General features: G+C 56.4%; 8 protein-coding genes across 8 annotated transcripts; 3 read left to right on the forward strand and 5 right to left on the reverse strand.

Moving 5' to 3' along the window:
• Nucleotides 1-47: 47 nt before the first annotated feature.
• Nucleotides 48-2080, reverse strand: P153DRAFT_333546 (CBF-domain-containing protein). The gene is made up of 3 exons (XM_033665570.1): nucleotides 1389-2080; nucleotides 463-1342; nucleotides 48-401 (listed from the first exon to the last, which is right to left on the reverse strand). The coding sequence occupies exons 1-3, from the start codon at nucleotides 2012-2014 to the stop codon at nucleotides 249-251; spliced, it is 1659 nt and encodes a 552-aa protein (XP_033527264.1). The 5' UTR covers nucleotides 2015-2080; the 3' UTR covers nucleotides 48-248.
• Nucleotides 2081-2191: 111 nt separating this feature from the next.
• On the forward strand, nucleotides 2192-3256 carry P153DRAFT_364135 (ATP synthase subunit 4 mitochondrial precursor). The gene is made up of 4 exons (XM_033667529.1): nucleotides 2192-2233; nucleotides 2295-2755; nucleotides 2833-3055; nucleotides 3107-3256. The coding sequence occupies exons 1-4, from the start codon at nucleotides 2203-2205 to the stop codon at nucleotides 3136-3138; spliced, it is 747 nt and encodes a 248-aa protein (XP_033527265.1). The 5' UTR covers nucleotides 2192-2202; the 3' UTR covers nucleotides 3139-3256.
• A 111-nt stretch (nucleotides 3257-3367) lies between these two features.
• P153DRAFT_393823 (uncharacterized protein) lies at nucleotides 3368-5266 on the reverse strand (the record flags this gene model as incomplete). Its single annotated transcript, XM_033671269.1, has 1 exon — nucleotides 3368-5266. The coding sequence occupies exon 1, from the start codon at nucleotides 5138-5140 to the stop codon at nucleotides 3368-3370; it is 1773 nt and encodes a 590-aa protein (XP_033527266.1). The 5' UTR covers nucleotides 5141-5266.
• Nucleotides 5267-5555: 289 nt separating this feature from the next.
• P153DRAFT_364136 (uncharacterized protein) lies at nucleotides 5556-6898 on the reverse strand. The gene has a single exon (XM_033667530.1). It carries the CDS (start codon nucleotides 6677-6679, stop codon nucleotides 5642-5644), a length of 1038 nt encoding a protein of 345 aa, XP_033527267.1. The 5' UTR covers nucleotides 6680-6898; the 3' UTR covers nucleotides 5556-5641.
• Nucleotides 6899-7175: 277 nt separating this feature from the next.
• On the forward strand, nucleotides 7176-8429 carry P153DRAFT_283954 (COP9 signalosome-like protein complex subunit 4; the record flags this gene model as incomplete). Its single annotated transcript, XM_033663293.1, has 1 exon — nucleotides 7176-8429. The coding sequence occupies one exon, from the start codon at nucleotides 7176-7178 to the stop codon at nucleotides 8427-8429; it is 1254 nt and encodes a 417-aa protein (XP_033527268.1).
• Nucleotides 8320-9555, reverse strand: P153DRAFT_364138 (uncharacterized protein). The gene has a single exon (XM_033667531.1). The coding sequence runs from the start codon at nucleotides 9480-9482 to the stop codon at nucleotides 8772-8774; it is 711 nt and encodes a 236-aa protein (XP_033527269.1). The 5' UTR covers nucleotides 9483-9555; the 3' UTR covers nucleotides 8320-8771.
• A 117-nt stretch (nucleotides 9556-9672) lies between these two features.
• On the forward strand, nucleotides 9673-10917 carry P153DRAFT_364139 (TGF-beta-inducible nuclear protein-like protein 1). Its single transcript, XM_033667532.1, has 3 exons — nucleotides 9673-9754; nucleotides 9817-10508; nucleotides 10578-10917. The coding sequence occupies exons 1-3, from the start codon at nucleotides 9717-9719 to the stop codon at nucleotides 10631-10633; spliced, it is 786 nt and encodes a 261-aa protein (XP_033527270.1). The 5' UTR covers nucleotides 9673-9716; the 3' UTR covers nucleotides 10634-10917.
• A 126-nt stretch (nucleotides 10918-11043) lies between these two features.
• Nucleotides 11044-14533, reverse strand: P153DRAFT_393828 (uncharacterized protein; the record flags this gene model as incomplete). The annotated part of the gene is made up of 3 exons (XM_033671270.1): nucleotides 13800-14533; nucleotides 11356-13754; nucleotides 11044-11256 (listed from the first exon to the last, which is right to left on the reverse strand). Exons 1-3 carry the CDS (start codon nucleotides 14149-14151, stop codon nucleotides 11044-11046), a joined length of 2964 nt encoding a protein of 987 aa, XP_033527271.1. The 5' UTR covers nucleotides 14152-14533.
• Between the last annotated feature and the right edge of the window lie 479 nt (nucleotides 14534-15012).

Genomic DNA, 15012 nt, shown 5'->3' on the forward strand with positions numbered 1-15012 from the left:
ATGTGGTGCGCTTTAAGCATGTATTCCACGGATGTAGATGAGAAGTACCGTGATTAATTCAGCGTGAGCTCAGTCTATGTATACTGCATCGTACATCTCCAGCCTACTACATTGACCTCAAACAACGCTCACACGAGAGTCACACCCACAACATCACCCTCCAACACCGCATCAACAAAGACTAAAAGGCATACTCTCTCCACAACAAACAACACACCGAATCAAATTGAAGACCAGGCTACATAAATCTACCTCGCAGCTATAACCTGCGCAAGCAACTGACCCAGCGGATTCAGTCCGCCGTCCGCCCCCGCCTCGGGCGCAGTAAAGATATGTTTCTGAATCTCAAATTCAACCTCGGGGTCCTTCTTAAGATCTCTATTGAGTTCGATATCCAGGAGCTGTAGACATAAAATCAGCAAAACAAACCTCACCAGCGAGGAAACGGAAAAAAAAACATACCGCAGTATACGAGTGATCCAAAAAGTCCTCAAGATTATACGAGCGCTTCGTGAACTGCTCCGCGATGATTTTCGCCAGCGTAGCCACATTAGGGTGGTAATGCGCCTGCAGGGCCTCGAGCTCCCAGACGCTGCTGTCAATAGCATGTGAGAGCACAGGGTCCAGCTGGTCCATGTCGAAGGGGTCGTCCATGCCTGATTCCTCCAGCTGGGCGAGTAGGGCCGGAGATCGGGTCTCGCGGTGCATCATGTACGTGCAAGCGGGGTGGCGCTTGAACATGTTGTAGATCCAGGGGATGACTACGACGATGCCTGCGGGGGGACCGTGGAGGGCGAGGCGCGAGAGGCGCTTCATGAAGCTTGCTACGAGGGCGGCGGGCAAGTGCGTGGACGACATGAAGGTGTCGAGGAGGCGGAAGAAGCGGGAGCGGTGTTTGGAGTGGAGGAGGGAGTCGTCGAGGAGGGAGTAGAGTTTTAGGTAGAAGGAGGGGTAGTCGAGGTTCTTTGACGAGATCAGGTAGTAGAGGCCGGATAGGGCGAGGAGGGAGGTCGCGCCGCCGACGTTGTATGAGTCGGTGAGGAAGTCCATTAGCATCTCGGGTTGCTGGAACCAGGGCGCGATCTGGTAGGAGAAGGCGGTTAGGATGGTCTTGCGCTGCTCTTTGTTGAGGCCTGAGCGCATGGTTGCGAGCCAGGCTTCTTGTGCTTTGGATTTGTAGGCCTTGAGAGAGGGTATGGGGCTCTTTGCTAGCGACTCGGTGTAGAGGTTGGAGATGTCGTCGTCGGAGGTGGGGACAGTGTCGATGGTCGATAGTAGGGCCAGACTGTTGGCGGCCACGAGCTGCTTGGTAGAAGCCTCGATGTCAGTGGAAAGGACGTTTCTGGTGGTGTTAGTGGTGATTCACAAATAGAGTTGAGAAAGCCTACTTGATGGTCTGGAAGGTGTGGTATCGGACGTCGTCGAACTGCTTGAAGTACTTCTCGGCAAACTCGTCGCGGTTCAAGTCGTCCTGCGGCAGGAGGAGCAGCACTTCGACTAGTCTCGACAGCGGCCCGTTCTTGATGTTGTAGTCCTTCTGCGCCTTTGATTCCTCCTTGACCAATCGCATGACCAAGGCGAGCGCAACTGACTGCTTTGCCGGCTGGTCACTGCGCAGGAAGTCGTCGAGCAGCACGTCCAGAAGGTCCTTGTACCTCTCCTTGAGCCACGATACAATGACGGCCTCTGCCTCGCCCATGCCCTTGCTCTTCACCATGTCGCCCGTCGCAAGCAGGCGCGAGAAGACCCGACACAGGGCGACGACAGCGAGGATGGGCGCTTCATTCTCGGCGTCTGGCTGTTTTGCCAGCTGGAGGAGGGTCGCGATGTTGTTGTAGTGGCGCCGCGACTCGAGGATCTGGGCTTCGAGGTGCAGAATGTCGGATTGGGCGTCGTCGCCATGGTCGCTGGGGGACTTTCGGCGGCTCTTGGACTTGTGTTCGCGGCGCTCTGGCTTGCTCGGGTCTCTCTTGCGCTTGGCGCCGGCCAGACTGGCAGACTTGGTCCCTGGCATCTTGAAGTAATCGTCCGTCGTGGTGTGATTGGCGACTATCTCCCTCGTCGCAAATCGACGTCGACTCCAGGCTCAGAAAAAGTGACGGCGGGCGAAGTTCGGCTAGCGCGTCGGAGCTTGGCTGCAAGAACTGCACTCGCAGCACCACACCTACACACCCCAAACCGTCCCCACCTTCATCCGCAGCAATGGCATCCCGTCTGGCAAGGAGCGCGGTCGGTGAGTGCAGCCCCGTCCATGTCCCGTAAATGCCATTGACCCCGTCGCTCACCCGCCCCAGGCGCCGCCCGTCTCCGCCCAACACTCCCTCTCCGAAGCCTGCCCTCCATCGCGGCCCACATCCAGCCCGTCCGCTTCAACAGCAATGTGCCGCAGGAGGACCCCAAGAAGAAGGCCCAGTCCATGATGGACGCCATCCCCGTGCCCGGCAACAGCCCCCTCACCAAGGCCGCCGTGCTCTCGGCCGGTGCGGGCCTGAGTGTTGCCGCCATCAGCAACGAGCTCTACGTCGTCAACGAGGAGACGATTGTCGCCCTCTCGCTCATCACCATCTGGTGGGCCGTCTGGAAGTACGCCGGCCCGGCCTGGGGAGACTATGCCCAGCAGCAGATCGACAAGGTCTCGGGCATCTTGAACGCCGCCCGCGCCGACCACACCTCGGCCGTCAAGCAGCGCATCGAGAGCGTCCAGGATCTCGGCGGTGTCATTGACATTACCAAGACCCTGTTCGAGGTTTCCAAGGTGCGACATGCCGTGAAGTGGATGGGCTTCGGGAAATTCCGCTAGTCCGGCCGTGACTGTGACTAACAACCACACAGGAGACTGCCAAGCTCGAGGCTCAGGCTTTCGAGCTCGAGCAAAAGACAGCCATCGCCCACGAGGCCAAGACTGTTTTGGACTCGTGGGTGCGCTACGAGGGCCAGGTCAAGCAGAGGCAGCAGCGTGAGCTTGCCGAGGCCATCATCGCCAAGATCGACAAGGAGCTCGAGAACCCCAAGACGCTCAAGCAGATTCTCGACCAGAGCATCACCGATGTTGAGAGTGCGTTTTGCCATATGTTATTTATTTATATTTTATACTAACAACTCCCAGGGATCGTCACCCAGAAGCGATCAGCCCTCTAGAAACATCAACACGTCAAGATTACTCCATGTTACATACACCTGTGCAATAGTCAAGCCCTTCAATAGAGAGAGTACCCAAGGCTTGGGAAAAGCCAATTTGATCTTTTTTCGCTCCCGATCGTCACGTCCTACGTGCATCGTGGCACCGTCATCTCTTGTGTGCGCTCTTGACATGTCGTCTCTCATATGCATCATAACAACACCATTTTCCACACACCACAGCAACAACCTAAAGTTTCACCCCACCCCGCCCCTCCAACAGCCCCCCAATCCGCCCCGCCCACTCCTCCGCCGTCTCGCGACTAATCGCACACGCATCATAACTGACCCCAAACCCCACAATCCCATCCGCATCCGTCGAGCTGCCGACCAGAAACTCGCGCTCCCGCGCCCTAACCCCCATCTTCAGCCCGCGATAATCCGCCGCAAAGTCCCTCTCCCCCAGATCCAATAACTCATACGCGCCCGCCGCGAAAAACCCCGCCGTCGACCCCACGCTCGACACCCCGCAGGTAGCGCCATACGCGCCTGTGGCTGCAGGCAGCGCACCCTGTGGATTGGGGTTGGGCATACGTAGGGCTTGTTCCGCCGGGGATAGCTTGGCGGCTACGCGCTCGATTTGCGCGACGTAGCCGGTGGCTAGGAGGCGTGTGGGGGAGTGGATGTGCAGGGCACCTCTCTCAGCATTATCGTCAGCATTGCGCCGCTTCTGGAAGACGCGGAGCTCTTTGTTTGCGCGGCGGGCTACGATGCGGAAACGTGTTTCCAACGGGAGGGAGGCGGGGAGGTGCGGCATCAGGATTCCGTCGCTGAAGGCGAGCATGCAGGAGTTTGGGGCGGGGGGGTTGGCGAAAAAAGCGCGTGGGTTGAGGGGGAAGGAGGCTGCGAATGAGGGTGGGGGAGCGTCGGGAGGAGGGGACTGGAACGACATCATACTCAGGCCTGCGAGGGCGAAACACCCAGCGCCCACGGACACGCGCGCGCCGCGACACAGCGCCATGAGTCGTGCCGACGCAGCGGGCGAGAGCGCGGCCGTGATATGCGCCGCTGCCATGGGCGGGCGCGTCGCAGCGCTGTAGTCGAACACCTTACTATACGTCTGCGGCAGCTGCGGCGGCGCATCCAGCCGTGTAGCACGGAACAACGGGTTCGCAAACGTCGGCGGCAGCGGCTTGTGCACATGGCGCAGCACCCGTACCAGCGCCCAGAACCACCTTTGCCTTGCCCTGGAGCCAGAAATCTTCGGATACAAGTCCTCCTGCGCCGGGGGCAGACTGGCATATACACGCTCCGGGCGCACGCACGCGGCGATGTCCTCCTCTATACCGCGTGCAGGCGTGTTGAGGATGCGGAGCAGGTCGCTGAACCAAGTGTATGCGGACAAACCGTCGGAGATCTGGTGCGCGAAGACGGTTAGGAGACGTAGACTGTGCGTTCCATCTGGTAGGCGGACGAGGGGCAGGACGAGTAGTTTCGCCAAACATGTCGCGGGGTCGATGATGCGCGTTACATTTAGCGCGTGGTGGTGCAGATCCTGCTCATCCACTACGGGGTAGAAGTCGGATAACCAGACGATTTGCGCGGATGTGCGTGTGACGGCTTCCGAGGGGCTGGCGGGTACATCGACGACGAACTTTCGCGGCGAGAGCGCGCCAGTGGTGCTGCTGGGCTTCATGCGGCTCCGCAGCAGCACGTGGTGCAGCGTTAGGTTCGTCCATGCTAGTGCTATTCGGTGGCGGAGGGCTTGCGGGCTCAGGCTGTGCGCGATGTGCAGGGTGAGGATGCCGGTCATGTCTGCGCGGCCGCCGTAGTGCGTGCCATCGATGTCGAAGGCGGATTCTACCAGGCCGAGGGGGCGCTCGAAGGAGGTGATTCCGGTTGTGGGGTCTGTGGAGGGCTGCCAGGTGTGGGCGTTGTTTGCGTATTTGTCTAGCCAGTGTTGTTGTTCTTGCTTTTGTCCTTGCCCTTGTCCTTGCTCTTGCTGTGTCTGTTTCTGTGCCATGATGAGGAATGTGGGAGGGATTTGTTAGAAGGGCTCAGGTCGCGGATGGGGGGATCTCTATTAAAGCTATTCCATCGACAGTGCGTTTGAGGAAATCCATCGTAAAAAGTGAGCTGACAAGACGTCAAGACGTGTAGTCGTGCTAGGGCGTAAGACTAAGCTCGTCGGGGCAATGTTGCTCGAGTCATGTGCTGATGGGGCGTAGTCGTATGATTTCTCTATGCAAGATACAGTACTTTCAACAGCTATTACAGCCAGAGATACATCAGACAATCAGTGCAGACGTCCAAGCATAGCATACGTGTATGTGCATTCAACTTGAATTAATTCTGTGTCATATTAAGACTGGGTATCACCACTGCGCTCTACCATCGAGCATCTATCATACAATAGTGAAAAGAACGCCGCACACCGCCAGAACCAGATTTTTCCATGCCTTCCCACTTATAACCAAATCCTCCTACACCCAAACCCAAAGTTTCGGGAGATGTGTGTCCGATTCTACACAACGTCTTCCATCTCCTCCTCGCCGTCCGACTCTCCCTCCGGCGCCGCCTCCTGCTGCTGCCCGCTGATATCGCGATTGGTGTTGAACATGGGCAAACGCTGCCAATTGCTCGCAAACGGACCGGAGCGAATGAGCTGAGCGATGTCGCCGAGGACCTCCTTGAGGAAGGCTTCGGGCTGTGTGGTTCTCTTCTTGAGCGCCTTCATGGGCCAGTACTGGAACTCGTCGAAGCAAGCGTGCAGCATATCGGTGAGCTCCTCTCTGGAAACACGAGCAGCCTTGTTGAGTTGCGACTTCTTCTTTGTGGACGAGCGGCCGAAGCCGTCGAACATGTGCTGGAGCTTGTTGTAGTCTGTGCTTTCGAGCGTGTCGGTGATGTTGGTGCGGGTGTGTGAGCCTTGGATGGCCTGCTTGATGCGCTTGGCGCTGAAATCTTTGTACTCTTTGGTGTCGAGCGGGTTTGCATTGTATTGACGTGTTGCGTGGCCGACGAGCGCGGTTTGCTTGGGAATCGCTTTCCGGTACCTCCCTCGCTTCTGCACGCGTGCCTTGGGGTCCTGGGTTCCACTGCCGGAATTCCCTTGCGCGCCATTCCGGTTGAAGGAGCCGTGGCCGTTGGGTCTGAAGCCTGGCAAGTCTTTCTCTGTAAAGACGTATGTGTTTCCTAGCACCGTGTCTGTGGCCTGTGCGGGATCCAGCTGGAAGGCAGTCGGGAGGTTTGCCTTTGCTCGCCACTGGTCGTTGAAGAAGACGCGCATCGGCCTCGCCTTGTCGATTCCACTCGTTGTCGCAAAACCGAGAACCTCGCCAATCTGGATGGGATCGTTGTCGTTGCCGCCCGAGAGGTCCTCCCATTTGGAGACTGCATCGTAGAGCCAGTCGGGAATGCGCGACAGCCAAACATCCTTGTCCTCTCCCTGTGGAAGCGCGAGTTCGCCCGTGTCTTCGTAGAACTCGTCGTCCATGTAGCCGCTGCCCGATGGCGTGGTGCCTTCCATCTTCACGTCGGGGTCTGCCTTGACGCCGTTCATGATGGCGAGGGGAGAGTCGTGTTGGGGTGTGTGAGGTGTTTGTAAGATTGGACCTGTCGACGCGCTTTGCGGCTTGCGCGTGTCTGTGGTGATGGGAGTGTTTCAGTATTAGAGAGTGTGAGGAAATATATATATTCAAGCGAGCGTGATTAGATACTGAGTCACGGCGTCCAACTCCGGGTGTGGTGGGCCTGTCGGAGTAATCGGTCGAATGACTGTGGATGATGAAAGGCATCCATGGTTGCAATCATGGCTGCAACCATGGCCGAGCCTTAGCGCGAGCCTTATCGATAACATGGAAGCTCTATTCCACCCCACTGTTTGTTGCCTGTTCACGTCCACTCCGTACTTGACTGTTACAACAATCTTTCTGTGCCGAACGAAGCACTGCAAGTCTCCAGAGATAAATTGCTAGCTTTATAATCAACTCCAACTTCAAGACCCGCCATATCAGAACTTCCGGCACCAAACTAGGCGTACCACCACCGCGTCCAGCATGGCTTCTCCAGCTGTGGCGTCTGCCCTACAGGACATCGAGACAGCCTCCGTCGGCGACAAGCCGTCTCAATACACATCGCTCCTCCAACAAATCACCGCATCCTCGAGCAATCTCGCCGCAGACCTCAATGCCTTTGCACGAACCCTCCTCGACGACTCCCTCGGCATAGTTGTACTGCGCCCACTTCTGGCTTCCTTTGTAGAGGCTTTTCAAACCGTGCAGGATGCCGATGTCAAGATCGACGTTGGCGAGGCAGTCATCTCACTGCTGCAGTCAAAGGGCGCAGGACAGTATGAAGAGCAAGACACACGCATCAAGAACGCACTGGCCGACGCGTACGAGGAGAACGAGGACTGGAGGAAGTCGGCGCAGACACTTGCCACCATCAACTTGGAGTCTACACAAAAGTCCGTGTCGGCCGACGACAAGGCAAAGGTCTGGATCCGCATTGTGAGGTGTTATCTCGAGGAGGATGATCCTACAAGCGCTTTCTCGCACCTGAACAAGATCAAGAATATCATCTTCAGCGTCCAGGACAAACAAACACGGCTGATGTTCCAGCTCAGCCAAGCCCGCATCTACGACTCACAACGCGCCTTCCTCGACGCTGCGCAGGCATACTACATTCTGAGCAACGAGTCCATGATCGAAGAGGGGGAGCGTGAGAAAGCTCTCGGAGCAGCCATAATATGCGCCGTCCTCGCACCCGCAGGCCCGCAACGAGGAAGGATGTTGGCCAAGCTGTACAAGGACGACCGAGCAAGCCGGGTAGAGCACTTCTCGATTCTGGAGAAGATGTTCCTGGACCGTCTTCTCTCACCAGCAGAAATCAAAGCCTTTGCCGCCAAGCTGGAGCCACACCACCTCGCGAAGACTGCAGACGGATCGACGGTGCTCGACAAAGCTGTGCTTGAACACAACCTGCTCGGCGCATCCAAGCTCTACAACAACATAGGATTCGACCAACTCGGCGAGCTGCTGGGCATCGACGCGGAGAAGGCCGAGGACTATGCTGCCAAGATGTTGGAGCAGGGCCGGCTGGCGGGCTACATTGACCAGATTGATCGGCTGATCTTCTTCGAGGGCGAGGCCAGCGGACAGCGGAAGACGGGTCATGCAGAGCGTGTGGTGGGGAAGGAGTTGAGGAAGTGGGACACGAATGTGCAGGGTCTGGCTGAGGAGGTGGAAAAGGTAACGACGATGATTCAGAACCAGTATCCAGAGTTCTACGCGTCTCAGGCGGTGCATTGAGAGGTTGTGGGGGAGATGACGAATCTTTCAAGTTCGCATTGCCGATGTCATGTCGTACAATCGCGGCAATGCTGCAAGACATGCTACGCTGTGCGTGCAGGTACTAGACGGCTGCTAGACAGCTGTTCTAGCGGAGATGTAGTGGTACAGGGCCAGGCAAAGACGCTGGCTGATGTGTACTTACAGCACATGACGATATCATGAGCATGATCAAACGAAGACATGATATGTTTGACGTCGAATTGCTCCGATACGTGACGCACACAATGCTATGCCGCGCCTGATATACCCCTACTATCCACACATACAAATACAGCCATTGTAATTCAACCTCACAGCCCCTCACTTCCCCCCAACAATCTTCTCATACTCCTCCAACCCCCTCACCTCCAAATCACTAATCTTCAGCACCGTAAACCGCATCTTACTAAACACATGCTTGACATGTCTCTGCCTACGCTTCGTCTTCTCCTCAACCCTCAACGGCTCCGTCTCAATCCCCACAACCCTCGCCCGACACGTAAACAGCCGCTCATCAAGGTAAAAAACCTGCTTCCCATGGTCCGCATTCCCCTTGACCGTCGCCGGCGCCTTGAGCGTATAGTCACGACTACCAATATGCGTAGCGCGATTCAGCCGCAGGATATCCCCCGGCTTGACGTGCGGCATCAGGAACGGGAGGCGCAGCGTGTCCCCCGCTGTGAGCAGATACGGGTGCCCGTGGATGTGCGCGGTGATGTAGTGCGCGGGCTGTGTGTGCAGCAGCGGCAGGAGGTGTCGGATCGAGGGCGTGATGTGTTGGGTTACGATGTCGGAGCGGGCGTGGGGCGAGCTGGGGGCGCTGGGTTTGGGTGCGCGGGCGGATAGTTTGGGGGGCCCGCTGGCTTTTGTAAGGGCTGCGGCGGGGATGTGCTGGCCTGAGCGGAGGAGGGGTTCGGGGACGTTGCTGGTGTCGAGGGTGTGGGAGACGGTTGTGAGGGCTGCGCGGAGGGAGGGGGCGGTTGTGCGGGCGTCGGCGAGGGCGGTTCGCGCGGTGCGGGCGAGGGATGCCATTCTTCTTTTTTTAGAGGGGGGTGTTGGCCAGGCAGGCGGCTGGGTATTCAATTGGCTTTGGACTTGCTTGGAGTGGAATTCTTGCGGAGTCGGAGATGCGGACGGGACGGCTTAGGTAAGAAAGGTGCAGGGCTTGGCAATCTGAACTTTTAGATGGGGCTGCAGGTTGCGAAAGGCCGCTACCACTACTCTTCACTTCTTCCCCAACAACACCCCCGGAGACGAGCAGCAGCCATGCCCCAGAACGAGTACATCGAGCGCTGGACGAAGCAGTACGTCTTCCCATCCCCACCAAACCCCTCCCGCCCGCCCGCAATGTCTAACCCCCCCGCAGGCACGGCAAGCGCTTCGACCACGACGAACGCAAGCGCAAGCGCATAGCCCGAGAAGGCCACGATGGGTCCAAGAAAGCGCAAAACTACCGCGGCCTGCGCGCCAAGCTGTACGCCGAGAAGCGGCGCAAGGAGAAGATCCAGATGAAGAAGACGATCCGCGCGCACGAGGAACGCAACCTCAAGACCTCGGAGCCCGCCGAGCCCGCCACCGAAGCCCTGCCGCAGTACCTGCTCGACCGCTCCAACGAGAAGAACGCAAAGGCCCTGTCCTCGGCCATCAAGCAGAAGCGCAATGAGAAGGCTGCTCGCTTCTCCGTGCCCCTGCCAAAGGTCAAGGGTATCTCCGAGGAGGAGATGTTCAGCGTTGTCAAGACGGGAAAGAAGACGCATAAGAAGAGCTGGAAGCGTATGATCACCAAGCCTACGTTTGTGGGGCCCGGCTTCACGCGCAGACCTGTCAAGTATGAGCGCTTCATCAGGCCCATGGGACTGAGGTACAAGAAGGCAAACGTCACACACCCGGAGTTGAGCGTCACTGTTCAGCTGCCTATCATCTCTGTCAAGAAGAACCCCCAGAACCCGCTGTATACGCAGCTCGGCGTCTTGACAAAGGGAACTATCATCGAGGTCAATGTTTCTGAGTTGGGCCTCGTGACGGCTGGTGGAAAGGTCGTCTGGGGTCGTTATGCTCGTACGTATTATATCCAGACTGCTGTCGAAAAACAATCGTCTGCACATCTACTAATAACTTAATTCATAGAGGTTACCAATAACCCCGAAAACGACGGCTGCTTGAACGCCGTGCTGCTGGTTTAAATTTAACATGTTGGGGCAACGAATATAAAATATCGAAAAACTATGCATCTCCATGGCGTTTGAGGGACTGACGATTCCACGGCGTTTGGGCGACGATGAGAAAACTGCGTGCGTGCGTGTGTTGGATGGAATGGAATGAAATGGAATGGGATTTACGAGGCATTGCGCTGATGAAGTAACCTGACGCCTTGAGAGATTAACCTGTGGGTTGGCATCTGGCCAACGTGGGGAAAAGATATGCAGATAGGATAGGATAGGAAATGATACCATGCTAAAGCAAGAGTTGAGTATTACACACGCTCAACCCCAGTCAATCAGTGACATTAAAGAGAAGTCGTATGTCCATGTCTACCCATCTACTACACTCCACGCCCGCAATCACATCTTGTCATGTCAAATCTCATCCCATCCTACCACTTCACCTTAACCCCACCCTCATCCCTGCCACTATCCCTCCTAGAATGCCTCTCAACCCACCTCTCCGTAAACCCCCTCGCAATAACACTATCCGAGTCTTTCTCCCCATCATCCCTCCCCTTCTTCTCCTCTCCACAACCCTCCGCCCTTCCAAACATCCCCCCCAAAACCTCCCGAGAGCGATACTTGAACCGAAACACAGCATACTACACATTATTATCATCAGCACCGCAAACGCAAACGCAAACGCAAACGAAGAGGGGGAAAAGAAGAAGGAAGGAAAATGAAAGGGGAAATTAACGTACCGGCCGATCCAAACCATCCACATACGCGGGCCGTCCGATGACGTGTCCGTATTTCGTCGCTGCACCTGTGCGGACTTCGTGGTGGGGGCCTGCGTGGGGGGAGGGTGAGCTTGGGGGAGGGGGAGGGAAGCGCCAGTTCGGGGATGGGGAGGGGTTGGGGATGGTAGGGGGGAGGGGGAGTATCTTTGGGGGAAATTGTTTGGGAGGTTTAGACGGGTGTGATGCGGGTGGGAGGGGGTCTGGTATGACGGCGGCGGTAGATCTCTTCTTCTGCTTTGCTGGGCGTGCGGCGGTCGGGGTGGTGGCTTGCGTGGCCCAGGTGCTGCTCGCTGGGTTGTCGGGGGGTGAGGGCCATTTGCTGGTGTGGATGGCGGTTGGGGGTGGCTGGGTGTTTTCGTGCTTGGGTTCGGCTTCGGCTTCGACGTTAGACGTACCCCAGCCGTTGTCGTTGTCGTTGTCTTTTCCGTTATCATCGCCCCAGCCATAATTTTGGTCAGCAGACTCACCCCACGAGCTCTCCCTACCACCACGCATCGAAGCAGTCTTCGCCCCGTCACCATCACCACCACCACCACCACCACTTCCCCACGAACTCTCTCCGGCGCCAGACTCCTCGTTCCCCCATAAATCCATCTTACCCCCGACCTTCCCCCCACTCTCCCAAGACGAAGACCTCGACGCCGTCTTTTCCCCAGATACCTTCGCCTTCCTGTCCTCACCACCATTCTTCCCAACACCCCAGGACGAAGAACTCGCCGATCGAGCCTCGTTGACCACGCTCCCCTTCGTGCTCTTTACCAGCTCGTCCAGAGTAATGCCGTACGGCGCGGGAGGCGTGTATGTCGTCGCCATGCTGTGCACCCTCGTTTTCTCAGGGACAGCACAACCCCAACTCGGTGGTGGAGCGACGGATAGCGCGGGTTCGGTGTGCATGCTGACTTTTCGCGTGGGGGGTTCTGCTGGGTGTGCGGAGGGTGGTGGTGCGGAGTATGTGGGTGGTGCGTTCATGGGGATAGCGGTAGGGGCTATGCTTGCCGGATGCCAAATAGGAGGTTCGAAAGGATAGTGTGTTTGTTTGTGGTCGTGGTGAGATGGCGTATGGTGGGAATGCTCACTGTAGTGCGACGGTGGTGCGTGGGGTCGCTCACTGTGATGGGATGGCGCACGCTTCTTCGATTTGCTCCTTGAAGGTAGTACCTGGCTCCGCGACTGCTCGGGCCTCACCGTGTCGTCTGAGATCTCCCACGAAGCATCAGAGGTCGATGCGCGCTCAACATGCGTCCAGCCCTCGTTGTCCTCGGAAGAAGAACTCAACTCGTTTCTCAGCGTAGAACCTCGCGGACGAGACACCCTGGAGCGTGAGCGGCGCGTGCGAACTGTACCAGGAGACACATGTCGCATGCTGAGAGCAACAGGAGCTCTGGATCTACTTCCTCGGCTCGATGATTCCTTTGCATCGGAATTCTTGGTTGCCCATGTCTCGTCTGTATCCCAGGAGTCGACGTTGTTGTCCTCCAGTGAGGCCCATCCGTTGGCCTGGGACGAACTGTCCCACACTGGCTCTTCATTCCAAGTGACCCGCGTCCCTGCTCTGCTGCGAGCGGGAGATTGCTGCCAGCCGCTCTGTGATTCACTCCACGTTGTGCCGCGGTCTTCGTCAGAGTTGGGCATGTTGGATTCTGATGATGTCACCTGCACAGGAGTGCTGAACGGTGACATGGGCCATGCTCCGGGAGGCTGACTGGCAGCTGCAACACCGACTACAGTCTGTTTATGCTCTATAGGTTGGTCCAATGGCGTCTCGTTCCGACGTGCTTCTTCCACGCCACGCTTGACTGCTGTTGTTACCAGCTTGTCGAGCCATGCTGGATCGACCATGGGAGTATTCGACGATAGGCTGCTAGGTGTGTGATCTCGGTCGGATTCATCCCTGGGAATAGGTCCACTGCCATATTGAACGCCAGAGAGAGATATGTTGCCCTTTGGTCGCGTACCAGGACTGACGGGCTCTGAGTACCTCGATTGTGCACGCTGATGGCTGGGTGGAGGAGCTGATGGAACGCCCCACCCAGTCTGAGTGCTACGCCGGCTTCGCACTGCCGTCCCCTCGCGACTACGGGCTGTCTCAGCGTAGGGCGAGCGATACTGTGAAGGCACAGAAGGGACACGACCGTTGTATCCCGTAGAGAAAGGCAGTCGATCATCGTAAATCGATCGTCCGTCTGACGGCCCATCCAAGCTGAAGTGAAAGTCAGGCACATCACCTGCGCCATCAAGGTTCATATTAGGTGCATTTTTGGCGTTGCGAGGGCCAGCGCAGCGAAGCACAATGACTTCGATGCAGCCTATATTGTCGAGGATATTTGGCGAGCACAAATCTGGTGCATCATTCGCAGAAGCTTCATCAGTCAGCATACCGCATTCACATTCAAAACACCACTTACCATTCAGCTTCTCAAACGTCCACTCACGCGCAATCATAGACCCATCTTTCTGCTTCTCCTCCTTCTGCCTGACTCTGAAATCGACCAAAGACCGACGATCATCCGGCTTGCGCAGCTTTAAGTCCTGTCTGTTGCGATTGCATTGATACACGCCGTCTATGAAGACATACATTGCGATTCCAGGGGCAATGAACTTTTTGGAGCTGAGATGAACCGAGAATGAGTGCGACTTGCTGGGTACGGGGATGAAGGTCTCAACGCAGCCATCTCCGTAGATGGTGCCGAACTCTTGTAGTGCGGTTTGGTCGTCCGAGAGCTCGATCGAGCAGGTGAGATCCTTGAGCGTAGGCATTGCGAGGCGTGGTACCGTTCCGCTTGGCCGAGTGTGCGGGTGAAGTGTTGAAGGGTTTTGTGAGGTGCGGGGGTTGAGTAAATGGAAGGCAGGTGTTAGTCAATGTGAGTGCAGCGGGAGACACTCGGTTGTCAAGGCGACCGACGATGATGTCAAATTGGTGAAAGAAGCCTGAAGTCGAGTTTGTTCGAGTACAACCCTTAGATGACACTGCCTCTGCTCTTCGAAATCCACTCCATGTAAGCTCCTGTCAAGGTCAACAAGTCCCCGCTTGTTTCTCGTAAGAGGCGGGTGAAAGAGGTGTAATATGTCGACGATACTTTCACATCCTCAAGACATTACTCGATCCTCAACTGGATATAGTGCCAACCCAGACGTTTGAGCTACGTCACTACAGGTTCGAGAGATGCGGATATTCGAGACCCTGGCATACGTGGCACATTTTACAAACAGAAGCTCAACTCCAGTGAACCCTAACATTGATATGCCTCAGGGAACACTGAAGAAGCAGGACACAAACGTGAACTTGAGCAAACGCTTAAGGGAATTGAATACTGAAAGCAAAGGGCATTGATAAACGCAAAGAATTGACAAAACGACCTTGAATCGCTCAGTTATTCACCAAGAACATAAGAGCAACGAGATGTATTCAACAAAAAATGAGAGTTCAAACACATAATCGAAAATTACTCGATGTGAAAGCTAAGCTACTTTGAAGTGCTGTAATAAGCTTTGATGTACCTTGATGCCCAGGGCAGTCCTGTATGTACGTGAACACAAGCGTGTGAAGCGTTCGAGGGAAGAAAACAACATCAACAATTCACTCCAAAGGTGCCCGTTCGATTATACCCAAATGGTGCC

The sequence above is a fragment of the Dothidotthia symphoricarpi genome, assembly GCF_010015815.1.
Source record: "Dothidotthia symphoricarpi CBS 119687 unplaced genomic scaffold P153scaffold_4, whole genome shotgun sequence".
In the NCBI taxonomy this organism is placed as follows: Eukaryota; Fungi; Ascomycota; class Dothideomycetes; order Pleosporales; family Dothidotthiaceae; genus Dothidotthia; species Dothidotthia symphoricarpi.

Coding starts and splice junctions, on each gene's coding strand:
- P153DRAFT_333546 (XM_033665570.1), bottom strand. CDS start 2,014: ATGCCAGGGACCAAGTCTGCCAGTCTGGCCGGCGCCAAGCGCAAGAGA. Junction 1,343..1,388: donor CACACCTTCCAGACCATCAA/GTAGGCTTTCTC, acceptor TAACACCACCAG/AAACGTCCTTTCCACTGACA. Junction 402..462: donor TGGATCACTCGTATACTGCG/GTATGTTTTTTT, acceptor TTATGTCTACAG/CTCCTGGATATCGAACTCAA.
- P153DRAFT_364135 (XM_033667529.1), top strand. CDS start 2,203: ATGGCATCCCGTCTGGCAAGGAGCGCGGTCG. Junction 2,756..2,832: donor CCCTGTTCGAGGTTTCCAAG/GTGCGACATGCC, acceptor ACAACCACACAG/GAGACTGCCAAGCTCGAGGC. Junction 3,056..3,106: donor GAGCATCACCGATGTTGAGA/GTGCGTTTTGCC, acceptor AACAACTCCCAG/GGATCGTCACCCAGAAGCGA.
- P153DRAFT_364136 (XM_033667530.1), bottom strand. CDS start 6,679: ATGAACGGCGTCAAGGCAGACCCCGACGTGAAGATGGAAGGCACCACG.
- P153DRAFT_364138 (XM_033667531.1), bottom strand. CDS start 9,482: ATGGCATCCCTCGCCCGCACCGCGCGAACCGCCCTCGCCGACGCCCGC.
- P153DRAFT_364139 (XM_033667532.1), top strand. CDS start 9,717: ATGCCCCAGAACGAGTACATCGAGCGCTGGACGAAGCA. Junction 9,755..9,816: donor ATCGAGCGCTGGACGAAGCA/GTACGTCTTCCC, acceptor ACCCCCCCGCAG/GCACGGCAAGCGCTTCGACC. Junction 10,509..10,577: donor CGTCTGGGGTCGTTATGCTC/GTACGTATTATA, acceptor CTTAATTCATAG/AGGTTACCAATAACCCCGAA.